We start from the raw sequence: 26,084 nt of genomic DNA, 5'->3' as shown, positions 1-26,084 counted from the left end.
ATTACTGTCCTAGGACAATAATAACCCCCCCAAATCACTAAAATTACAGATTGTAATGACAAAGTGGAGAGGATTTTGAGCAACTAATGTAAACTGTTTGGAAAGAAATGCTTGGTCATTTTTGTATAAATCATAAAGTTTAAATATATACTTACCTTATTATCTAACTACACTCCTTATTATTGAAAAAATTTAAATGTAAGATATTGTCACAAAATGATAAGAAAATTATCCACCATTATAAAAACAGATGAATAAGCCAAGCATGGCGTTACACACCTGTAATCACAGCTACTTAGGAGACTGAGGCAAGAGATGCAACTGAGTTCAGAAATTTAAAGTTCAAGATCATCCTGGGTGACAGGATGAAGTACAATCTCAAAAAAGGGACAGGGGAGAGGAAATATATGAACCAAATATGTAGCTTCACAATGGAATATTATTCACCAGTAAAAATAACCAATGATACAGTCAAGAACATAGATGAATCTAAGTGATATTTTTCTTTGGCATGAGTCATATGAGAGGTAGTTGCTGACTTTGGTTCAAGACAAGATAATTTTAAGAGTTCCACATTAAAGTAAGTACAGATGTCTGAAGTAACTACAGTTCATCTGTTTTTACTCACTGGATGGAGAAAGTAGAGGAACTTTTAGAGCAGAAGGAATCTTAGGAATTGCAAGCTAATTTGTGGTAGTGACTCTTAGAGCAGAAGGGTCATTAGCGACTGTAACTTAAGCTTGCCTTCGGCTTAATTGTAAGTGGATACTAGCAAGAAGAGTAAGGACAATGGATTTGTGCCAGATCTTAGAAGAGTTGCTATGTTATAAGAAATGAATGGTCACAAACAACCTAAGTAAAAGTTATCTTTATAGAGAGAAAGGTTTGAAATATAACTACAATTAGGCATTAGCAAATATATCTCAGTTTATTTTCTCATATATTACCCATCAGAACTCTTTATTTCATGGCTCATTGCTATTTACAACAGGTTTTCTGCTTTCAGTATTATATCTCAAAGGGAACCAGTGGAAAATACGTTATGCTGATCCAAATCTCAGATTAAAATGAGTGTCAAATTCCAACCACTGACCACAACATTTGAGCACATCACTTAACAGGTGGCCAGCGAATTAAACTATAAAGTAACTGAATGAACACTGAAGTTGTTACCCAAATTGGAATATCTGAAAGAAATGCTAAGTGTACAGCCTTAAATGCAATACATCTTTCCGTGTGCTTTTGTAGGAAAAGACATAAAATAGTGAACCCATGGCAGTCTTCAACTTCACAGGTACAACAAATTACACCCTGAAAAGTTTACACCCTTACTCACAAACTATAAGAACATCCAGTACACTAACACCATTATTTGCTATTGATTTATTTTGTCCACCTAATGGGTATTAATTCTCTATTGTTCAGCCTCATCTTTCTTAACATTGCGTACATTTTCTGTTTACTGACTATATATTTCCTCTTTCATGAATTACTTATCAAATTTTCTAGTACTTTCTTTTTCATGGATTTGCTTTACTTTTCTGATTAACCTCTGGATGTAAGTTCTTTGTGATATATGTTGCTAAAATACTCTTGTGTTGCTGTTATTTAATTTTGCTTATTACCAGAGCTTTTATTTTATTTTTTACTGAATCAGAGCTGTTAAAAATTTTTACGTATTCAATTTTATTAATGTGTGGTGGCTCTGTCTTATTAAACATCTTTCCAATGGCTTTCCTGCATGCACTCCTAACTACTCAGAAGGCTGAGATGTTGAAGATCATGGTTGAAAACAAGGTTAGGAAGCAGTTACCTAAACTTCACCTTCAAATAACCACCAAAAAGGCAAGACTGGAAGCATGGCTAAAGTGGAAGATCACTAGCTAAGGAAGTAAACTAAGGCCCCCCCCCAAAAAAAACTGAACAAGCATGAAAAACTTTCCTAATCCTGTTGCATAAACATATTCTCCTACATCTTCTTTAATGACTTTAATGGTGTTCTTTTATTCATGTAAAACTCCAGTTATATACTACTTTTATAAATGGTGTCAAAAATGTAATTTAATGTTTTTCCAAATGTGTCAATCCCATTCACTAAATCCTGCCACTCCCCTAGTGATTAGAAAAGTCACTTTTATCATCTAATAATTTGTTATAACACAAAGAGCTCATTTCTAGACTGTGTTAAATTCTATGCATGTCTGTCTTAACTTTGTGCAGTTTTTCTTTACCTTTATTCAGTTCTAATCCCACATGAAAAATGTATTTTAATGTAGCAAAGTGTTCTTGTTCCTGCAAATTTGCTTTTTTTTTTTTTTGGTTGGTCATGGGGCTTGAACTTTGGGCCTGGGTGCTGTCCCTGAACTCTTTAGGTCAAGGCAACCATCTTACCCCTTGAGCCACAGCCTGGGCTGGCTTTGAACCATGATCCTCACAGCTCAGTCTCCTGAGTAACAAGATTTACAGGCGTGAGCCACCATGCTTGGTTTAAAATTTTCTTCTTTTAATTAGAAAGTCTACTATTGCAATTTTCCATCCTGAAAAGCATCATCCTTTGGCTATCACTTACGACTATGCTCTCTCTCCATGAGAAATGCTTCTTTCAATCTCAGAGAAATTGTACATGTAAAAATAATATCAATGATTTTTGATCAAGTAAAATTATTTTTATCTCACATCAAGGGCAGTGAAATCTACAGCCTAAATGTCTTTTGAGTCTATCCCTCTTCTTTTTCAACAGCAACTCATTTATAGTTCAGGTCCTCAGCTCCTTCCTAAAATAGCACAACAACTGCTTAAGTGGATTCTTCATTTCTGTTCCAGTCCTCCAATCCATCTTCCATGGTGCTGCCCTGACTGTGTTTAAAACAAATCTTAAGGTCAGTTCCTTATTTAAAACATAGCAGCAATATGCCATCACTAACAGGAAAAAGCCCTATCTTGCACATGACGTCAAATGAAGTGAGAATAACCAGCAATTATTAAATATCTTCTCCACTGTCAAGTACTATGTTAAGTACTTCATATAGTAACCCCATACCCACAATAATCCAATGGGGTAATAGGAAATTAAATGATAATTAATTCTCTCCTTAGCAGGGGAGTAAACTGAGGTTTAAAGGGACTGGATGGTTTGCCTGAAATTACACAGAATGACATCTAACTAGTTACACTGATCTTTAGAGCACTGTGAACATTCTAAAAAGGTATGCCAACTATTTTGTTGCTCTGGTACTTATCAGCTAAAGAGAGCCCTCATAATTGATTTTTTCAAATAGCTAACTGTTTCTTTAAAGTTGAATGAAAAAATAAAGTTGAAAAGATAACTCATAGGAATGCTACCCAAAAGTAAACACAACATAACTGATATTACCTGAAATAAAATTCAAAGCAAAATATATGGCTCATAAAATGTATGACTTACCAGGAATATACATTGTTACAGTTTTCTATGGACTTAATTAATACCTCTGAGTAAATCAAACCCAAATTCATGATACATCTATGAGCAATCAGAGTAGAAGATATGAATTTGAACTTATTTGAAAATAGACCAAGGAGACAAAAATTTAAACCTAAATGATTTGAATAAGTATCAAACTCAACAATAAAGATAAAGCTCTGTATCCCAAAGTAATAGACTTATAAATAGTTTCATATGTTTTCATACATATATTTTCAAAGAAGATGATATATGGAGGTGAAAATTAGTTCTTGATAGAACAGGAAAAAAAACCCTTATGTATTATAATGGATTTTGCCTCACTCCAATATCCAAAGTTCAGTTCTACCAGGAACATTTTATTGTTCAGATTTTATTTCTTCTTAGAAAGATAACTTAAGTATAAATAAATTAATTAAGCCTTAATTCTTGGTATTTCATTCTGCTTTACAGAGAGAAATTAATTAAACTTAATTTTTTAGCTTGATTAGTTTTGAATCAATTTGTGCTTATTAAATAGAACAATGTTTTTCTTCTCACCATGTAATACTAAAAAGTAGCTTAAAACACCAGTCTAAAACATTCACAAAAACTGAGTCATGTAGGGAAAAAGGGAAGATTGAGTATCTATCTGTACATTCACTGAAGACCTCCTGAAAGACACCAACAATCTGATAGCTACTGCTGACCTGAAGAGAGTAGAGCTAGAGAAAAGAAGTAAGGTTTGCATGGAATACTATTCTATGCCTCTAGAAGTCTGAAATATGTAAATGTAGTCATTTGAAAAGCAAAACCTTTCCATTTTAAAATAAGAAAAATCATTGAAGATTTCAACAGTTACCGAGGCAAATTAGTAGGATAAGGATAATCTTCCACAAATGGTGCTCCAATTCTTAGGATATTTGCAGGTAAAAAATAAGCTAAGCCTAGTCACATACATAGAAAAAAGCCGGAAGTGGTGCTGAGGCTCAAGTGGTAGAGCTTTAGCTTTGAGAAAGTCCAAGGACAGTGCTCAGGCCCTGAGCTCAAGCCCAGGACTGGCAAAAAAAAAAAAAAAAAGATTAACATGAAGTTCATTCCCAAACCAGAAAATGATGTAACTCAAGAAAACGGAATCAGTCACGTGGAAAACACACAAGAAAGACCTAATTTCTGATTCCATGAATGAATTTCAAGTAAATCTAATAAAAACAAAATCATTAAATGTAGGCTGTGTGTGGTTTCTTTTACTTAATATTATATCTTTGAAGTTTGTTGGTATTGGAACACCTATCAGTATACTGTTCTTCCTCATGGCTGAAGAATATTCCACTACAGAGATATACCAATTTTGCTTATTCATCTATTAAATATCATACATTTAATGGTTCCCCTTTTTATTACTATGGAGAATGTTTCTATGTATTTAACCGACAATTTTTTGGCTTTGTTTTTTCATATATTTTTATTGTGATTAATAGAAGGGTTACATTATATTCACCAGATAGAAGGTGCATTACTTCACATACATTGATACCCTTTCTCATGTCTTGATCGCCATTTCCCTCCCCCCACCCTCGCCCCTCAGCTTGTTTTTCTCCCTTTCCTATCTGACTTCAAATAACCAAATACGCATACATACAATATATCAAATAACCAGGTAAAATACTGTAACAATATGAGATAACCAAGGGACAGCAAAAGAAATGAGAGATAACATAGTACATTAAGGACAACAATCACTCATTATATGGCTTTTGTTTCTATATCCTGGAGGTGTTTTCATTTAGTATCATCCTATGTGGCCTTATGTATCTAGATTTTGTTCTATTGTAAAGCTCTGCTAGGAGAGCCCAAGATTTCTACTGATTACGACAGATGAGGGAAACCATTGAGCCTATCTTCCTTTGAGTCTGGCTTACTTCATTTAATATGATTTTTTCTAAGTCTTTCCATTTCCTTACAAATGTTAACCTACAAATTTTTATATAGATGTCTTCAATTCTCTTGGAACCATTCATCTCCTTTTAAGATCAAAATTATTCTTTTAGGTACTTCTGGATTTTTTTTTAATTTTTTAATTGTATTTTACTGTTGGGGTGATATATAGATAAAAATTACTAAAAAGCTAAATAGAAATACTCAAGAAATTTTTGGTACTTGATAGAATATTAGATGTAATCCACAATGTATACTTATATCAAAATACCACATTTTCCCACAAAAGTATTTAAGTATTATGAACCAATAGAAATAAGATAAAACTTAATCTGAAAAAGACAAGAATAAAATTTGCACACAAGTGCCAAGTATATTAAAATAACATTAACCTATTATTACTGCTTTAGTACTATTCAACATTGTTGTAAATGTCATTAAACAATGCATAAGAAAAGGAAAATTATGGGGCCTGGAGTGTGGCTTAGTGGAACAGTGGTTATCTAGCATGCATGAAGCCCTGGATTCGATTTCTCGGTACCACATACACAGAAAAGGCTGGAAGTTGTGCTGTGACTGAAGTGGTAGAGCGCTAGCCTTGAGAAAGCTCAAAGATAGTATCCAGGCCCTGAGTTCAAGCCCCAGAACTGGCAAAAAAAAAAGAAGTAAAGGGAGGAATGAAGGGAGAGTGGGAAAGAGGGAGGGATGGTGGAAGAAAGGGAGGACGGGAGGAAGGGGAAAATGCACAAATTAGAAGAGGATAATTAACTTTGTAACTATTAGTACATGATACAGAAAATATAAGAGAATCAAATAAATTATTAAACGTGGTAGGAGAGTTCAACAGGCAGCAAGATGGAAGAAATCATAAAATCCAATATCTTTCTGAAGCATCATGTATGTGATAGGAATTGTTACTGTGTATTAAAAAAAATCTCTGAATAATAATGAATGATTGTTGTCCGTAATGTACTATGCTATCTCTCATCTCTTTTGCTGTTTCTTGGTTATCTCATATTGTTACAGTATCTCACTTTGTTACCTGATATATCGCATGTATTTGTATTTGGTTATTTGAAATTTGATAGGGAAGGGGGGAAAACAAGATGGGGGGTGGAGGGAGGGAAATGGGGATCAAGACATGTAAAAGGGTATCAATGTATGTGAATTAATGAACCTTCTATCTGGCAAATATCATGTAACCCTTCTATTAATTATAATAAAAAATATATGAAAAAAAAGAGTGCTTAAAAATTTAGTGGCAAGGGGCCAGGAGTTTGGCCTAGTGGTAGAGTGCTTGCCTAGCATGCACGAAGATGTGGGTTCGATTCCTAGGTACCACATACACTGAAAAAAGCCAGAAGTGGTACTGTACCTCAAGTGGTAGAGCGTTGGCCTTGAGGAAAGCCCCAGGATAGCGCTCAGGTCCTGAGTTCAAGCCCCAGGACTGGAAAAAAAATTAGTAGCTGATTTTTAACACCTACAATAAAGTTTAATAAGCCAAAAGCCCTCATAATTAACCCCTTAAAAAGGTGAATTAGCCTATATGTAAGTTATATCTGACCTTGAAAGGAAAGATTTTAATGTAAAAAAGAAGAGGTGACTCTGATCAAGATGCACTATTTACGTGCGTTTATGTACACATAAATGGACATGTTAAATAAAAGTAAAATGAACCATAATAAAATTTTATAGAATAAGATATAAAATATATTTAGTGGCATGAAGATTACAGACATGAATTTTATGGTATTTTACAAGACATATAAAATATATTTTAGTGGTATGAAAACTGCCTATATTAATTTTAAGGCATTTTATAGGACATATATGTTCTACATATTTGTATAATATCCTGCTTATATGTGTGTACCTTGTCACAGTATACTTGAGGTCTAGACATTCTTTCCTCTTTAGCTGTATTTTCTTTCTACAAACACATTAGTTCCTGTAATACTTCTTCTCAGTGTTAGCTGCTGGCCCAATGGTGAAGACTCAGTATAGAAGCTCCTCTCAGTTTGGCTCTGCTGTCCAAGCCCAGACTCCAAGGATGAGGCTTGGCCATGGCCCAAGGGAATGCAGTGGGGGTGTCTTGTGGGAACAAATAAGGAAAAGTAGTGAGGATCCTGAGAGCAGTGGGTCGCTGGGCATCTGATCATTGGGTTACACAGTCATGTTTCAAAGAGTTTGCCAAATTGAATACAGCTCTTAAGAACTCACTGTGAAGTCCCCACCAGGCACTGTCCAAGATTCCCTTCCCAGCACACTAGAAAGCATTCTCAGAGGGCAGGTCAGTCCTTGCCAAATTATTTATAGGAGATTGGTTCACATACTCAAAATGATATGAATACTTCTAATTATATCCAAACATGCCAAATGTCACTACAAACTATTCTGAGGGTTCATGTTGCCAAATGTCTTGCCCTAACAAAGAGGAAGTAGCTGCAGCATCAGCACATTAGTTCCTATATAAACAGGATTGGTCTTCATACCTTATCTCCACCAAGAGTCCAGAGGTAAGTGGGGAGAGCCTTGGGACCCCAAGAACCAGGGGATTCTCTGAGCAAAATATCCTTCTTCTCAACTCTAGTGTTTGTTTTAGTGGGGGAAAGTTGGAAAGTTGGAGGGAGGGGTAATTTTAGTTCTATAACAAAAATTCTGCAATTATAGGAGGACATCACTCAATAGACACTTCTTGTTTTGCAGTGTTGAACAGTTTGGACCCTGTATTTACATCTGGAATTTCAGAGGTAAGACTTGGTTTTGTTCATTTACAGATAGCCAAGGGGATGTAGTCCATGGAAGTTATGTACAACTCTTAATTAGACACCATTTCTGTTGTTCAGTAGAAAGCGTCCCTGAATGGCTGATACAAATCCTGAAAGTCATTTTATTTTCTAGAATGTCTTACTCCGGGTGTGATTTGTGTGCCAGGATTCAAAGTTCATTTAGGACAGGATTGGTTTTGACAGTGAGTTCTCAGCTCTGCTTACAATTGTCTAGTGGTGATCAACTGTTCCATGCCAACTTGTCTCAACTGCAAAACAGTGAATTTTGAGACACTTTACAGGCATTTTTAAAACAGTCCAGGAAAATTCTTGCCTAAAAGTGTAAGCACACATATAAAAGCTATAGTTGAGCCACTTTTGCTGATTCAATATTATTTGTTGTTAGAGATATTTGTGTCTTTTCTTTTTAAAAAGCTGAAAGCATTACTCACATAATTCGACATGTTGTAATTTAAGTCAGTTCCTGACCTTCCTTAAGAATCTTACTACTAGAAAATGAAGAAAAATCCAACCAATTTAACATGTCAACATTGCAGAGGCATATCTATTAACAAGACAATAACTTACATGCATGAGATGAAGTCTTAATTTTTTTTCCCTTTGGGAAGAAAAATAAAAGAACCCCATGAAATTTATGTGGGAAGAAAGGGATCTATATTGAAACTCTCACTTCTCCGTTTTTAGATTTGTTAACTAATAGTTGAAATCTCTCATGTCAAAGGAGTGTCAAAAGAGATTCGGGGATTATGACAGGCTAAGTCGCTTTGGTAACAAGCCAAATGGTGAAAAATTCAGGGAGCTAGAATATACCATGAGATTCTTTGAATAACCTACCAGTACACATAAAAGTAAGTATTAACATAATAAAGAGGCTGAGATATTTATTTGATTTCTGGGAGGAAAGTGTTATCTAAAAGACAACGATACTAGTGATAGCTTTAAAACTATCTACTTTCCTTTCCAACCACCTGATTTTCCAAGCATATGGCCAATGCACATATGCAGAAGAGGAGTGGGAATTAAATGACAGTTGTTTTAAAGCAATCTATCAACAGTTCAGCTACAGAGATGGTCACTCCTTGGAGATTTTTTTAACTGAAAACATTTGTATCTAGCCCACAGGATCAAGATACAAGATCTGGAAAGGAAATTTTCAAAGCTCTAACAATGAAGCCTCAAATTACAGTTTCATTCCAAATGTGCCCTTTCAGACTGTGACTGTCAGGCTGGAGGACCAAGGCCCGCACAAGATGTGCTAAGCCCCTCTCCTATTTCAACCTCTAACTCACCTGGTATTTCTGCTTTCTGTTCCCCCTCTCGTTTTCCTTTTCCCCAATGCAGAAGTCTTTGCAAAATAAACAGCAGCCATGAGTTCGAGTTCGGACGCCGAGATGGCTATTTTTGGTGAAGCCGCTCCCTACCTTCGAAAATCAGAAAGGGAGCGAATTGAGGCCCAAAACAAGCCTTTCGACGCTAAAACCTCTGCATTTGTAGCGGAGCCCAAGGAATCCTATGTGAAGAGCGTCATACAAAGCAGAGAAGGAGGGAAAGTAACTGTAAAGACGGAAGGTGGAGCAGTAAGTGAAAACCCCAGGAGAAAACTCCATTCCATTTCTTTAACATTTCAATTCAAGAGTGGAAGCCTTACTTGCTAGACTACGTCTAATTCTAATGCCAATACAAATATCCTCTTACCACCTGAGAAGACATTAGATTCAAAAGGCAAAACAAGTCAAGTCATAACCTCCTGTCTCCCCCTTCCCAACTTCACAATTTAAATCTCCAAATTTGAAAACTACTTCCACTCCAAGGGATTCCTGAAATATGTATCTGGCTAAATAATGTATATTATCTCCATTATTTGAACAAAACCTCTTGTGATGAATAAGAAGGAAAAATAAATATGTTTAATCTAGTAAAATAAAAAAATAAAATGTTATTAAGTGATAAATCTGGAAGGGAGAAAACTAGTGAGAGGGGAGAAAAGCATTGAAAATAAAATAGTGCTCCAAGAAACACAGGCATGTAAGTATTCTAGTTAGTATGCTGACTTCACTTCCTTTCGCTCTTTGTCCAAGAGTAGGATACCTAGAGGGGAGGAGGGGAAAGGGTGGTTGAATCTGATCAATGCAGGCTACATTAATGGATAGCATATCATTCTGATCCCATTTATCTGTACAATTTTACTATGTATTAACAAAATAGTATACCAGCTTATTATAGGAAACATTGTATTAGCAAATTAAACTTTAAAATAAATATACTTTATACCTTTAAATATATAATCACACAGCGAAAAGTATGTACTATTTTAGTTTCATAATCAAAATAAACATAAATCCTATTTCCAACAATTAGTTAAAACTGGCCTCCTGTTGTCTCACAGACTCTGACCGTCAGGGAAGACCAAGTCTATCCCATGAACCCTCCGAAATACGACAAGATCGAGGACATGGCCATGATGACTCACCTGCATGAGCCTGGAGTGCTGTATAACCTCAAAGAGCGCTATGCAGCCTGGATGATCTATGTGAGTATCTTTCTATAGCTTTTTTCCACCCATGTATTTGAAAGAAAAAAAAACAAGAGGCATGTAGTTGAATTTATTGGGTATTTTTTCCCCCAGACCTACTCTGGCCTCTTCTGTGTCACCGTCAACCCTTACAAGTGGCTGCCGGTATACAACCCTGAGGTGGTGGCTGCCTACAGAGGCAAAAAGCGTCAGGAAGCCCCGCCACACATCTTCTCCATCTCTGACAACGCCTATCAGTTCATGCTGACTGGTGAGTGAATGAGTACCTATTCCCAGAAATGTGTAAATACAGAAAGGTGCTACCTATTCAGGATTATAATCCCAGATAACAAGAAGCTAAGATTCATCAGATCAGATGGAGGTTGGAGGCCATGTCAAGCAATCTAGGTGTCACAGCATGCAGCTACCTTCCCAGCTGTGGTGCACTTATCATCCCCACTAGTGATCTATGGCAGCTGGGCAGGGGGTGAAGAGGGAGTTATGAGTGGGGGAGAGGCCTTATTCAGAAAACAGTTACAGAAAAAAAAGGGCTGGGGGGGTGGCTCATGTGGTAAAACAATGACTTAGCAAGCATAAAGCCCTGAGTTCAACCACCAGTACTAAAAAAAAAATGAAAGAAATGTGTAAATATAATCTTTTATGAACAGATAGGTACCACTGAGTCTTATAAAAATATACCCCAAACACATGGGACTTTACTGTTTTCAAAAACAAACAAACAACAACAACGAAAAAAACCTTTCCCTGATCTTCCCAAGCTAATAGTTATGAAGTAGAAGCCGAGATAAAACAAATATATTTATTGCTTTCTACATTTTTAAAAATTTTCTGTTTGGATATAAAAATTAAAATAGCACATGAGGCTCACCTATAATCCTAGCTATTTGGAAGGCTCAGATCTGAGGACTGAGGCCTCAAAACCAGCTGAGGCAGACAAATCCAAGAAACAGCTACCCAACAAAAAGTCAGAACTAGCCAGGCACTGTTGGCTCAGGCCTGTAATCCTAGCTATTCAGGAGACTGAGAGCTGAGTATCACAGTTCAAAGCCAGCCTAGGCATTAATGTCCATGAGATTTTTTTTCTCCAATAACCACCAGAAAACCAGAAGTGGTGCTGTGGCTCAAGTAGTAGAGCACTAGTCTTGAGCTGAATTGCTCAGGGACAGCACCCAGACCCAGAGTTCAAGCCCCACAACAGATGACAAAATACTTCAACTAGGAGAATGATGTGAAAGGGGTATACTGATCAAGATACTCTATAATCACTAACTGACATGCTGAATTGAAACCCCTTATATAATCAAATGAATTCATTAATTTATAGAAATTTCCTAAGCCTTGACCAGGAATGCCTCTAAGCGCAATCCCCAGTATCTGTATACATATACACGCCAATAAAGTAAAAAAATAATTTTTTAAGCTTTCACTTCCTCCACAATAATCAAAACAGTTCAGCCACCATTGAAGAACTTGTAGATTCTCTCTACTTTCAAATGACAAAGTTAATTTTGATAACCTCAAGGACAGAGCATAATAAAGTACTATTCCTTTCCTCCCAAAGATTTTTGAAGTAGTCCCTTTCAAAGTAGAAGAAAAAGTACCTATTTTTCTTTTAGCAAATTAAAAAAAAAATCATCCTTATTTTTAATGTGTGTGTGTGTGTGTGTGTGTGTGTGTGTGTGTGTGTATGCCAGTAGTGAAACTTGAACTCAGTGCCTGGGTACTGTCCCTGAGCTTTTTTGCTGAAGCAAAAAAGTTATAGAACTCTATCACTCAAACCACAATTCCACTTTCAGCTTTTTGTTTATTAATTGGACATAAATAAGAGTTTCATGGACTTTCCTGTCCCAGCTGGCTTGAAACCATGATCTTTAGATCTAAGACTACAGGCATGAGCCACTGGTAGCCAGCTTTTGTTTGTTTTTTTTTTTTTTTTAATATTGTAACAAAGTCTGTTTTACCTGCCTTACCAAAAACATAAACATCTGGCACAGATACACATTATTGGCTCAAATACAGGATTAATACGGATTACCTTCACACAGCAAATGTACTGCCTCTGAAAATATTTTATATTCATTTGTTTCTGTTCTTTTGTGAACTGTTGGGAAGTGAAGGATTTGTTTTGTTGTGCTTGTCTTTAAATAGGTTTTTAAGGGAGAGAGAGAGATAATAAGAAAGTGACAAAACAGAAATCTCCCATTACAAACTGGCTAGGTGTTCTGAAATAATTCTACGCCAGGAAACTGTTCTCTAATTGCCCACAAAGCTAGCAACCTCCCAGTTTGTCCCCGGCTGCTGGCATGGAGTTTAATAGCTCAGCAGCTGCATTTACAGCAATGCACTCTAACTGACTTCCCAAGGTTTCATGCTCCTCTAAATTCAAGATCACTTACAGCTCCCAAACGTGAATATCATTTGAAACCCTGCATAACTGTGACAGGTGACCAGGTTATTGCTATTTTTAGTATTTGCCAAAAGGACCAGAACACTGTTTTCCTACCTCCTCTCCCACAGCATACAATCTGATCTTCCACGATTTTGCTCATATTAGAAAAACCAATTCGAATATAGTTTAAAAAAAAACAACTCTATTACCTTGAATAGACCTTTAAAGTTCAGCTATAGAGATCCAAGCAAGAGGCTCTGAGTTCAAACCCACAGCACCACTGAAAAAAAGCGTCTCTGGTCTGCAAATAGGTAACAATCTAAGTAATATCAGGAATTGTATCTGTGTTTTCTGAAGATATTCTTAGAAGTCTCTACAAGTATAGAATTTAAAGTTTTCATGTATTAAAAACCTGAAATAAACACAATCTATCACATAGGCATATACTATTATTTAGAAATATACATGACATTAACATAAAAATAAAATCAATAAAAGCAAATTCATATTATTAGCTTTGTACTACCGGCAGTCAAATTAATGACACCAAAAGCTTGGAGGAACCTGGAAACAGAAAAATATATAAACTGCAAGTTAAAAGACATGAATAGCTTTGACCTTAATAACTATAAAACTGATATTAGAAAAATCACTTTTTCCTCTCTATGTCTTAGCTTCTGTATGTCCAATGGAAGAGTAGAGCTTAGCAAATTTTTTCCTTCATAGTTGGGGGGTCTGTGGAACTGAGGATCAATACATATCTCAATATGGATTCAAATGCATAATCTTGCCTCAGCCTAACAGGTCTAAGAAAATTCTCAGGTCTTTTGTAACCTTAAAATTCTATGATTCTACCATTTACCCAAAATTTATGTGTTCTTTAGAGTTTTAAAATAATACGGTATGAGTGAGATGGTGTAGAGATGATCTAGAGCTGGCCAAATGTCAGTAGTTATTGTACCTGTAAGATAAAGGGTTCAATTATTGCCTCTGTTTTTGTCTGTGTTTAAATTTTCCCACAACAGTAATTTTAAAGAAATAAAATATGTATCTCATGCACAGTAGGATGACTATCATCAAACAAAAAGCAGAGAATAACAAATGATGTGAAGAATATGGAGAATTTAGAGCCCTCATGATCTGTGGGAAAACAGTAAGGAGATTCCTGAATCAACTGAAAATATAATTGTAGTATGGACCCTCATTATTCCCTGAAAGAGTTGAAGTAGGGTCTAAAAGAGTTGTATACACCCACGTTCATAGCAGTACTGTTCTACAATAACTAATATGTAGAAACAACCCTAGCATACAACAACATGTGAGTAGTTTAGCAAAATGTAGTATGTTCATACAACAGGAATTCACACTGCCTTTTAAAAAGAAGATTATGACTATGCTACAACGTAGTTGAGCCATGAGGACACTGTGCTCAGTAAAGTAGGTCAGCCACCAATAAAGGCCACAAATAAAGGTAAACACTATATGATTCCACTTGTATGAGATAGAGTCACTGAAACAGATGTAGAACAGTGGTTGTGAGATACTGGGGAATGGGACAAATGAAGGGCTATATTTACTGAGTATAAAATCTGAAGTCAGTTTTACATAATGAAAAGCTCTCTGAAGAGTGAGAAAGGAGAGTCATGAGTACATAACAATATGAATAAAATGAACTATATATTAAAAGTATCTAGGATATTGTTTTATATACATTTATTATAATAAGCATAATAAAAGACAAAAAAGAAATAGATAATTCCCTGACTTTCATTTCCACAAATTTTAACTAAGTGGCAATTGGCTGTTTTAGGGACAAAAAACAAAGTCGGTGACTTTTTAAAAAAAATAATGGGGAACAAGCTCAAGCTGTGCCTGAGTTCAACTGATTTCATTATCTCCCAGTGTAATGTATAAATTTTTTTCTACTGATAATTTTTATCTTATCCATAGATCGTGAGAACCAGTCCATCCTGATCACGTATGTAATTTTTTTCTTCTTTTTTTATAGCAATTATCTCAGATGTTGAAAATGTGGGTCACAGTTCTGATCTTTGTTCCCCACATTTTATTAACAAATACTAATTGTACAATGGGTATTTCTAACACATTCATGTAATACTACGATCATAATCACTATGTACTAAAGAAATGGTACAATCAGGGCCAGGAGTTTAGCCTAATGGTAGAGTGCCTCCCTAGCATGCACGAAGACCCAGGTTCGATTCCTTGGCACCACATACATAGAAAAAGGCTGGAAGTGGTGCTGTGGCTCAAGTGGCAGAGTGCTAACCTTGAGAAAAGCCCAAGAACAGTGCTCAGGCCCTGAGCTAAAGCCCAGGACTGGTAAAAAAAAAATGGTATAATCAACCAAAAACTAGATATCATTTTAGCTTTATTATAGAACATATGTTGAGTTTAAATGTAAAATAATATGATATCCAAATATCTTGTTTACTAGTCTGGCCTTGAAGGGTCCACAAGGCTTTCCTGGAAGTAAAGAATGTAAATGTCTTCTCTGAGCTTGGCCAGAGATCAGTATGTGGCAAAAAAAGCGCAGCACACAGACTGTACGATAGATCAGGGAGAATATTCCCAATGATGTGTTTTTAAAGCCTATTTAAGGAATTTCTGTCTATTTAGACTAGCTCTAATCTAAGGAAGCTGAAGAGCACAGGCACATATTGTAGTAGTTTCTTACTAATTGTTCCATTTTTGTCACAGTTATTGAGTGGCTGCTTTGTACAACTTCCCAAACCCAGGCTCCAGTACCTAGTTAAGATCCTAACATATTTTAAAAAACCCAAGAAATTAATCATGAAATCACTTCTCTACTTATTGTAACTGAAAAGAAAGATAAAAAATATGAATCATTTGTGGGTTGAGAAGATCTAGAAGATTATGACAGAGAAACATAAGGGCAGATGCATGACAGTAAACACTGGTGGCAGAATTAGTTTCATTTGCTACAAAATTTAACATCTCACATATTGTTTGATGCTGGCTTGACAGTGGAGAATCCGGTGCTGGAAAGACTGTCAACACAAAGCGTGTCATCCAGTACTTTGCAACAATTGCAGTTACTGGTGAGAAGAAAAAGGAAGAATCTGGCAAAATGCAGGTGAGTCTGGTAGTCAGAATGAAGATTCAGAGTTTGTCAGGGCTCCTAGAAGTCTGAATCCCAGATATAAGTACTATTCTTGCCTTTGCAGGGGACGCTGGAAGATCAAATCATCAGTGCCAACCCATTGCTGGAGGCCTTTGGCAATGCCAAGACTGTGAGGAATGACAACTCCTCTCGCTTTGTAAGTCTCTTGGGTCCCCGAGGGGTCTTTTCAGTCCTTCAATGCCAGAATAGCCACATCTAAATTAGAGTTTTGGTTGGACCTCTTTATGTGCTTCGATATCTTAATATGTTCAATGTTTTTTCTTTTTTTTTCAAGGGTAAATTCATTAGAATCCATTTTGGTACCACAGGGAAGTTGGCATCTGCTGATATTGAAACATGTGAGTAACAGGACCATTGAAAACAGAACGGAGGCTCGGAGTTTGGTCTAGTGGTAGAGTGCTTACCTAGCATGCACAAAGACCAGGGTTCGATTTCTCAGTACCACATACATAGAAAAAAGCTGGAAGTGGCTCAAGTGGTAGAGCTCTAGCCTTGAGAAAAGCCCAAGGACTGGCGTCAGGCTCTGAGCTCAAGGCCTAGGACTGGCAAAAAAAAAAAAAAGAAAAGAAAGAAAGAAAAGAGAAAGAAAACAAGAATGGAATGGAAAGACAATGAATCTCAATCTCAGACTTGGTTCTGTAATGCATCCTAGGGAAATTCCTACCTTGGCAATGACTTTTTTTTCACCTGTTCAAATACTAGAGCAACCTATGGATTTCTATTAACTATGGCTTCACAATATATCTTTAGGGTTCATGCTTGATTTGAGCTTCGTGTAATGTACCAAGAAATCTCATTACCACAGAGTGAATCTGAGGTGATCCATACAAGGGGATGAAGAACTAAAATACAGAACTCATAGATGCCCCCGTATGAAACCTTAGCTGTTTCAGAAAAGGCAACTGTCATATGCACCTACAGTCTGAGCCATTTGTAATGTTCCCAATTTTAGCCAAAGTCACTGAGGTTTATTTAAGGTCAGAAGTATTGATACAATATTTTTTCTAGTTAATCTCTCTCCCCCCCCACTCTCTCTCTTATTCTAGATCTTCTAGAAAAGTCTAGAGTTACTTTCCAGCTAAAGGCAGAAAGAAGCTACCATATCTTTTATCAGATCACATCTAATAAGAAGCCAGATCTAATTGGTAAGAAAGAACTTAAAATTGCAGACTAAAAGCTGTTGTTTTAACATCTTCTAATATATACATCCACCCTGAATTCTGTGTACTAGAAATGCTGCTGATCACCACCAACCCATATGACTATGCCTTCGTCAGTCAGGGGGAGATCACGGTCCCCAGCATTGATGACCAAGAGGAGCTGATGGCCACTGATGTAAGAGTCAATCTCTCTCTCTCTCTCTCTGTCTCTCTCTCCCTCCCTCCCTCCCTCCCTTCCTCCCTCCATCCCCCCCCTCTCCCTCCCCCCTCTCTCTCCCTCCCTCTCTCCACCCCCCTCTCCCTCCCCACTCTCTCTCTCTCTCTGTATTTCTCTCTCTCCCTCCCCCTCTCTCCTCTTTCCCCCACCTCTCTCCTCTTTCCCCCACCTCTCTCCTCTTTCCCCTACCTCTATCTCTCTCTCACACACATACATATATTATTTACAATCCATTTCCTATAGGAATGATAACAATCCAATATACTTATTATCTTAGGACATACTATAAAATTTTGTAAATCAGTAGTGCCTTCTGCCCTAACCTTTGTCTTTGCATCTTTCTTGGTAGAGTGCCATTGACATCCTGGGCTTCTCTCCTGAAGAAAAAGTATCCATCTATAAACTCACAGGGGCTGTGATGCATTATGGAAATATGAAGTTCAAGCAAAAACAGCGAGAAGAGCAAGCTGAACCAGATGGCACTGAAGGTACCAAATGAAACATCATCTAGATTTGGATAAAAGAATATAGTCAAGGTTAAGTTCTGTGCATCATCATCTTTCCACTGTAACTAGAAATCTGAAAGATACATACATACACAGCAAACTTCCCTCACCAGGCCTTTTCCTCATATCTCCATCTCTCCATCATTTTAATCCAATTCAAAGAGATATAATGAACAAGAACCACTAACAAGCACAACCTAAGGCCAGATAGTTGGAGAGGGAATGTTATGGGACACTATTCCTACTTTACGCTGGCAATGGCAGGTAGGTATGTGAGATAAATTAGTATTGTCATCTACTTAACATTAGGTTGGAAAAAAAACTCGTAGCTGGCAATAGATAATGTGCCAATTAAGAGTCAAAAGATGCATTCAGAGGCATCCTGTATGCATGGGTGTATAGTCTACACATACACTTGTCAAAAACACAAGAAAGCAAGATAAAAAAATAACTGGAGGGAGGAATGTCACATACTCTGTATATGACATTAATAAATAAGGAATAGGTCCTATCACCCAAAGTAAAGTATCTGGCTTCTAAAAGCCTTTCCTGACCAATTCAGCCTGACATTTCTCTTTTCCTCTTACATGAAACATTTACATTACACTCACTAGGTAAAGAAATTAATCAATCAATGTTAGACATAAAAGGCAAACCAAAAGTCCAAATGTTCTTTTTCCTTCCACTACAGTGAGTATAAAGGTATATTTATCTATCTTTTCAATGATGCTTACTATCTATTAAGAGCTGGAACTATGGGGATTGTGTTTTACTTTGTTTTGCTGGTACTGAGGCTTGAACTTAAGGCCTTAATTCTGGAATGGCATACTTACATGAGCCATTAGTTTTTATTTACTCAAAAGATTACAACAATGAATAAATATGTTCACTGTTAATTAAAAAATTGCAAAAGCTACTTACAAGAAATCTCTAAAGCCCAGTGTAACTGATCAACTATTCACAGGCCATTACATGCTCTAATGTTCAAAAGAAATCTCATTTGACCTTACATCAATCTAAAAAGCTTTTTATTTAATAAAGGAAATTGGACTGGAAAACAGTGGAAAGATTGGGTCAAAAGGGATATCCATCATTAAACAGCATTTCCTGATTTGTGTGTCTACAGTTGCTGACAAGGCAGCCTATCTCCAGTGTCTAAACTCTGCTGACCTGCTCAAAGCCCTCTGCTACCCCAGGGTCAAGGTTGGCAATGAGTATGTCACCAAAGGCCAGACTGTGCAGCAGGTGAGTACACACCTCAATGAATCACATACATCCCAGGCTTACATGAAATCATTAATAACACCAACCATCATTACTGTATTTGTAAAGGTGTACAATGCGGTGGGGGCCCTGGCCAAGGCCGTCTATGAGAAGATGTTCCTGTGGATGGTCACCCGTATCAACCAGCAGCTGGACACCAAGCAGCCCAGGCAGTACTTCATTGGGGTCTTGGACATCGCCGGCTTTGAGATCTTTGATGTGAGCTATTTTTATATTCATAAAAAGCAAGAAGGACGCAATTGAGTACTTTGATATTCTACATGATTATTTGCTTACATTAATAGCTGTCCCCATTGCTTACTCCAACATCAAATCTAAAATGAGAGCCATCTTCAAAATACATAATAGGTGGCATAAAGTAATAACTGTGATACCTATTGAATGATCAGTGTGGATTAAACAGTCAGGAAGTAGATTTTATTAGAAATCTTGTGTAATGAGTAGCTGGATCCCTAAAGAATGCCCAGAATTCATTAGAAAGGTATATTTCCTGGGACTTTTGAAGAAAGAAAAATTTGTTTAAATTGTACCTGCATTACTATCCACTGATGGTTTGATAAAAACATATTCAGTAGATTATTTTCCTATAAACCCCTTTAACAATGGAAATCCCTACATTATTTTGCAGTTCAACAGCCTGGAGCAGCTGTGCATCAACTTCACCAACGAGAAACTGCAACAGTTTTTCAACCACCACATGTTTGTGCTGGAGCAGGAAGAGTACAAGAAGGAAGGCATCGAGTGGACGTTCATCGACTTCGGGATGGACCTGGCTGCCTGCATCGAGCTCATCGAGAAGGTCTGTTTGGCTTCCAAGGAAAAGTCTAGCTGTAAAAATGGCTTTCTTAAATACCTTAAGCAATTCTAGACAGTTTCCCTAAAATTTCAAATAGTTTTGGGATCTAAATTTGAAAAATTATAATCAGGAATAACTTTCAAAATCTTTGTAAAATTTGATATAAGAAAGATTTAAAAATGGTTGGGTTCGGGGCCTGGAGTTTGGCCTAGTGGTAGACTGCTTGCCTAGCATGCACGAAGACTTGGGTTCGATTCCTCGGTACCACATACATAGAAAAAGCCAGAAAAGGTGTTGTGGCAGAGTGCTAGACTTGTGGAAAAAACCCAAGGATAGTTCTCAGGCCCCGAGGTTCAAATCCCAGGACTGGAAAAAAAAAAGTGGTTAGGTTCAATTTGCTCTTTCCTAGTTTGTTCTAAATACTATCTCTAATATAATTTTAGAGCTACACTGAAAACTCAGTTTGAGTTGGTCTGCTTCATTAGAAGATCCACCGTTACTAGTCCTAATCTGTCTCCATTATGATCTAAAGCATCATTAGCAGAAATAAATATATTTCTCTAAATAAAAATTAATTCACAGTCTGTCAAGCCAGTGCTTTTATGAAAACTCATTAGAAGTCAAAAAGTTAAATAACTTGTGCTGCTTCATAATCTATATTTAAGGAGACTAAATAAAACTTTGGATTATTTATGCACTTTCATTATTGTGAATAGTGTCAACATCATCTGAAGTCAGTAGGTTCTTTTCACAGCACAAATAAAACTTTGACAACAGATTTATTCATTTAGTAGGAAAAGGACTGTGATGATGAGAAAGTATTTTTGAACAGGTACCACTCAAGGGTAGATACCAGTGAAAGAAAGGAGATTTAACAGAGAGAATGAATAGGATGAATATGAGTGGGGTATTTTATTTGCATGAAAATAGAACAATGAAACTTGTTCAAATTGTTTTAAGAATGAAGGAGAATAAGAGAGACTGACAAAAGGGTCAAAACTATATATTGTGTGTACGTATGTAAATGACATGCTCTTTGTAAAACAAATGCATGCTAATTTAAAAATCAAGGAGAAGAAGAGCATTTTAACAAAATACTCACAAATGCTAGGCGGACCTTTGGAGTTTGTATCCAGTTATTCTTTTCAGTAATAAAAATATTACAGAATGAGTTGAAAAGAAATGGTGGGTAAGTCATTTCAGGGATAACAAAGTGACTTCTTTGACCTGCAATTCTGACTTGCTGGTTTTCTTTTGCATCTATTTAATGGGGGAATACTCATACTTCAACAAAATGGCAGTTACCATGTCAGTGTCTTTTGAGAAAAGCCAGATAGACACCAATGACTACTTTTTTCTGAATTCAGCCACTGGGCATCTTCTCTATCCTGGAAGAGGAGTGCATGTTCCCTAAGGCAACAGACACATCTTTCAAGAACAAGCTATATGACCAGCACCTGGGCAAGTCCAATAACTTCCAGAAGCCCAAGCCTACCAAAGGCAAAGCCGAGGCCCACTTCTCTCTGATCCACTACGCGGGTACCGTAGACTACAACATTACCGGCTGGCTGGACAAGAACAAGGACCCCCTGAATGACACTGTGGTGGGACTATACCAGAAGTCAGCAATGAAGACTCTAGCCAGTCTCTTTTCTACATATGCTAGTGCAGAAGCAGGTACCTGCCTTGTCCTTAATCTACGTAAAATTTCATCTACCAAGTGCTCCTGTGATACTCCAGGCTCTGGAATTCTCTGATATGTTTTCCTTTATTTTCAGATGGTGGTGCAAAGAAGGGTGCTAAAAAGAAGGGCTCTTCTTTCCAGACTGTGTCTGCTCTTTTCCGGGTAAAGTAAAATTTCAACTGAAAAAGTCTATTCAGTTTCTATGAATTATTGTGAATATAGGATTTAGAATACACTAGGAGAGTTGAAATGTTGACAGGAGCCATTTCAAATATTTACTTTAGGTGAGATATAGCCAGAGAAATATTCCTATTAGCATGGATCTTTTACTTACTATATTATTCCTTATTATATTTTCTAAAGAATATGTTTGGGAATACTAAAGTATCTTTTGAAGCTTCTTATTTACAATGAAATTGATTTTTGAGACATTTCAAAGGTATCCTCATATATTCCTAGCTCATTAATGTTGTAATTTAACAATATTCCTGAGCTTTTCTGTGAGAATAGGATAAACTCATTAGAACATCCTTTCACCAAAACACATCTTTGTCCCTGAGATGTATTTAACACAATAGCTGGAAACCATTTAGAGCTAAATCTAAACAGATGATTGAGCTAGAGAGAAATAATTGAAATAATCTTATTATAAAATTTTCTAATGTAGTTGGGCTCTTTCAAAGAGAAAAGTGCAAGGTGTTCAGACTAATAACAGCTTTGTGAGAATTTGTGTGGCTAAATCTCATTCCTTTCAAAACTAAAATTCAAGTATGATATGTGCTCTAAGACCTCTGACCTAAACAAGAAAATCACTCATTCTTTTTTGTCTCACTTCCTTGCATCATCTCACCAAACACCTTATTGTTTTCTACATTTTGTACTGTTTTCAATATCATAAATTCACATTAATTTGTGTTCTAGTGGTTAACCGATATGTGAATAAAAATCTGCTCTCTTAAAGATTATAGCTAAGAAACATTGACAGATATCTATTTACGTGTGAGTTTTCTGTGGTTGGGTAAAGCATTATCTTCTGTCATAACCAATTACGTTTTCTAGAATATTTCTCCCACATACTTAAGACTATGGATGTTTCCATGTATCCAAGATCCACCCACACAGGCTGCAGAATTTCATACTTGTAGAAGCTTCAAAAAATAAAACAAGAAACTAGAGGTCCAAAGAAAGAATGATTTAAGTTGGGACAATTGCTAACCTAAGTTACCAAGGAAACTGCTAACTAGTGTGAAAACTACTAGTACTAAGAAAGACAAAAGAGGCCATAGAGATAATATTAACTTGTTTGATATGTGACCCAGGGACATAAAGTAAACTTTAAAGTCAGGCAGTTCATTAGTGACAAAGTATGGCCACTGTCCTTTATCTTCTGACTCTGGATTGAGAACACTGCCTATGTATCAAGGCTATTCACTTTGCAGTTTATAAAACAGATGCTAAGTATCACAAATGAGTGTCTGGTAGATCTGCCTTTCTGCCTAGCACTTTGCCCTTCTGGCTATTGAACAATGAGGAGGAATCCTTTGATTTTTCAAATACACAGCAATATGAAGCTTTATGAGCCTATGCCTACTAATTCAGAGTAGTATATAATTATGAATTTTTATGAATTATAAAAAAGAAAGAGAAATCCAAAATAGAACTTTCTCAAGTCTCTTCTATCTGGTTTTCTAGGAAAATTTAAATAAACTGATGACCAATCTGAGGAGCACACACCCTCACTTTGTACGGTGTATCATTCCCAATGAAACGAAGACTCCTGGTAAGATATAACATAGAATAATCAAAGAGGCATGAGTTTGAAAATTCAATGTCCATCAGTAAAGTTCCCTTGTCTCTTCTTAGGTGCCATGGAGCACGAGCTGGTCCTGCACCAGCTGCGGTGTAATGGCGTGCTGGAAGGCATTCGAATCTGCAGGAAGGGATTCCCAAGCAGGATCCTTTATGGGGACTTTAAGCAAAGGTCAGTCTGCTTTGTTGTAATCTATCTACTTAACTGTCCTCTGTTCATTTCAGTATATATTATAAAATTGAAAATCAAATAGCAAGCTTTACAGTAGGTAGACAGAGTAACAAGAAAAGTAACAGGAAGGATGTATGCCACCAAAAAAGTCATACTATTTTAAAGCACAGTTGGACCTTTACTTTTATTTTTGCTCTTGGATTTTTATTAATATTACTTTCTGATATGTGATCATTTTTCTCTAATTGTTCATTTGTATGTTTGTTTAGTACCATTAGTATTTTTTAATCAAATCTTGCTAACAATTCATTTGTTCATTTAACCTAACAGATACAAGGTTTTAAATGCAAGTGCTATTCCAGAAGGACAGTTCATCGACAGCAAGAAGGCTTCTGAGAAGCTTCTGGCTTCTATTGATATTGATCATACCCAATATAAATTTGGACATACCAAGGTACAGCTGTTATTCCAAGCACTACCACCATTTCTGTTTCTCATGTAGTATGGAGATGATCTGTGACTCTCTTTTTCCCCAGGTTTTCTTCAAAGCTGGACTTCTGGGTCTTCTAGAAGAAATGAGAGATGAAAAATTGGCCCAGATTATAACAAGAACACAGGCTGTCTGTAGGGGGTTCCTAATGAGGGTAGAATATCAGAAGATGCTGCAGAGGAGGTAAAAAAAAACATACAGAGACCCTAGGGACTAACAATAATGATTCCTCATTCATTAATTCTTTCTCCTGGACTTATATGTATTGTCTCTTCTTAACACATCAACCTTTGCATCACCTGTCACACTGGGTATCCTCTAAAACTTGTCCAATGTCTAAAGCTCTGCCTCTAATTTTGCCCTTTTCATTCACCTCACATAAAGTCTCAGCTTGTTGTAAAAATTGTCTTCATCACATCATATTTCAATGTGTGGATCCTCATGTCATTCTATGTCAAGCCCAAGTTGTTTTGCTTGGCAGCCAGGGCTCTCTCTATTCCCCACTTCATCTATCATTTCTAACTGCATACCCTTTTTCAGTCATGCTAAACAATTTGCTTGTCTCTTATTCTCATGTTTGCACAAATCCTGTTTCCCTCATCCAAATTTATCTCAGGTTATTTTCTCCTTTCCCTGATTGACTTACCTAATATATAGTGTACATTCATTTTGCTCATCTTTACTTGTTTAGGCCTCCATCCAAGTGTACCTGTGTCTTTTATATGCCTCTACATTGTAATTGATGTTATATCTGCCTTCTCATAGTTATTAAAAACTGGAGCTGTAAGCTAGGCATTGGTGGCTGTGATCCAAACTACACGGAAGGCTGAGATCTGAGAATTGCCATTTGAAACTAGCTGGGGCAAGAAAATCTGTGAAACTCTTATCTCCACTAAACTACCAAGTCAAAAGTGGAGCTGTGGCTCAATTGGTAGAACATTAGCCTTGAGCTCAAAATCTCAAATATGGCTTCTAGACCCAGACAGAGTTCAAGCACCAGAACCAGTACACACACACACACACACACACACACACACACACACACACACACACACACCTCACAATGGAACTATGTAATAAGACTGAAGCAACATACATTTTGCTATAAATTTTTCAAACTTTTCCAGTCTGGTGCTGTAGTTGCAAAAAAAGTTAATCTGTTATCATCTTAAATTTTTATTTACATACAAGTTTTAGAGCTCAATGCTAAAAATTCCTTTAAAATGTAAATAAGCTAATTGACCACATAGGGCTGAGACACTTGAAAGGACTTTAAAAGCTAGGATATCATCTGAAAACCTAACAAATGAAAAGACTGTTTAGCAGTGATCACAAAGAGGAAAAGGAAAAGTTTAAAGAAAAAGATGACAAATCACAGTCTCAGTAAGTCAGTACAAATGTGAAACACCTTTGCCACTTCAGTTTACATTCCTATGTCAACAATCAACTTACGACTGCCACTCCCATTCTCAAACCACTATTATATGTCCTATAATCTTCTAATACCATTAGCTTTTTCACTGTTTCCATAGGGACTGAGAATGAAGTCATATTATCCATATTAGTAGTCACTGAGGACTACTACAAGTGTGCAAGTGTAGATGGGTGTGTAAAACCTGCATATAATGAAACAAAATCTGATATATCACTTATAGGCTTCATAGTTCATTACAAGGAGGATTTGTGTGTAATAAACAGCAATGACATTGCCTCCACTGGATCAGTCTATG

General features: G+C 36.6%; 1 protein-coding gene and 1 long non-coding RNA gene across 3 annotated transcripts in view; one reads left to right on the top strand and one right to left on the bottom strand.

The window, feature by feature from the left end:
• Window positions 1-26,084, bottom strand: part of LOC150050916 (uncharacterized) — a 168,065-nt gene that overhangs the window by 124,463 nt on the left and 17,518 nt on the right. For both annotated transcript variants that reach the window (XR_016538274.1, XR_016538273.1), the window contains exon 2: window positions 24,315-24,430. This is a non-coding gene — a long non-coding RNA (uncharacterized LOC150050916). The remainder of the gene's footprint in view (window positions 1-24,314; window positions 24,431-26,084) is intronic.
• Window positions 9,516-26,084, top strand: part of LOC150050917 (myosin-8) — a 30,530-nt gene continuing 13,961 nt past the window's right edge. Inside the window, exons 1-19 of the mRNA XM_090349535.1 lie at window positions 9,516-9,725; window positions 10,535-10,678; window positions 10,775-10,931; window positions 15,021-15,048; window positions 16,080-16,188; window positions 16,280-16,372; window positions 16,511-16,574; window positions 17,283-17,381; window positions 17,468-17,571; window positions 17,963-18,101; window positions 19,246-19,364; window positions 19,452-19,601; window positions 20,032-20,202; window positions 21,567-21,876; window positions 21,978-22,045; window positions 23,576-23,663; window positions 23,747-23,864; window positions 24,195-24,318; window positions 24,401-24,537. Coding sequence (XP_090205661.1) covers window positions 9,516-9,725; window positions 10,535-10,678; window positions 10,775-10,931; window positions 15,021-15,048; window positions 16,080-16,188; window positions 16,280-16,372; window positions 16,511-16,574; window positions 17,283-17,381; window positions 17,468-17,571; window positions 17,963-18,101; window positions 19,246-19,364; window positions 19,452-19,601; window positions 20,032-20,202; window positions 21,567-21,876; window positions 21,978-22,045; window positions 23,576-23,663; window positions 23,747-23,864; window positions 24,195-24,318; window positions 24,401-24,537 — 2,432 coding nt within the window. The remainder of the gene's footprint in view (window positions 9,726-10,534; window positions 10,679-10,774; window positions 10,932-15,020; window positions 15,049-16,079; window positions 16,189-16,279; window positions 16,373-16,510; window positions 16,575-17,282; window positions 17,382-17,467; window positions 17,572-17,962; window positions 18,102-19,245; window positions 19,365-19,451; window positions 19,602-20,031; window positions 20,203-21,566; window positions 21,877-21,977; window positions 22,046-23,575; window positions 23,664-23,746; window positions 23,865-24,194; window positions 24,319-24,400; window positions 24,538-26,084) is intronic.

The sequence above is a fragment of the Megascapheus bottae genome, chromosome 17 (assembly GCF_031878675.1).
Source record: "Megascapheus bottae isolate mThoBot1 chromosome 17, mThoBot2.hap1, whole genome shotgun sequence".
NCBI lineage: Eukaryota > Metazoa > Chordata > Mammalia > Rodentia > Geomyidae > Megascapheus > Megascapheus bottae.
The sequence above is the reverse complement of the archived record's forward strand: the minus strand, read 5'-3'. Positions and strand labels throughout refer to the sequence as shown.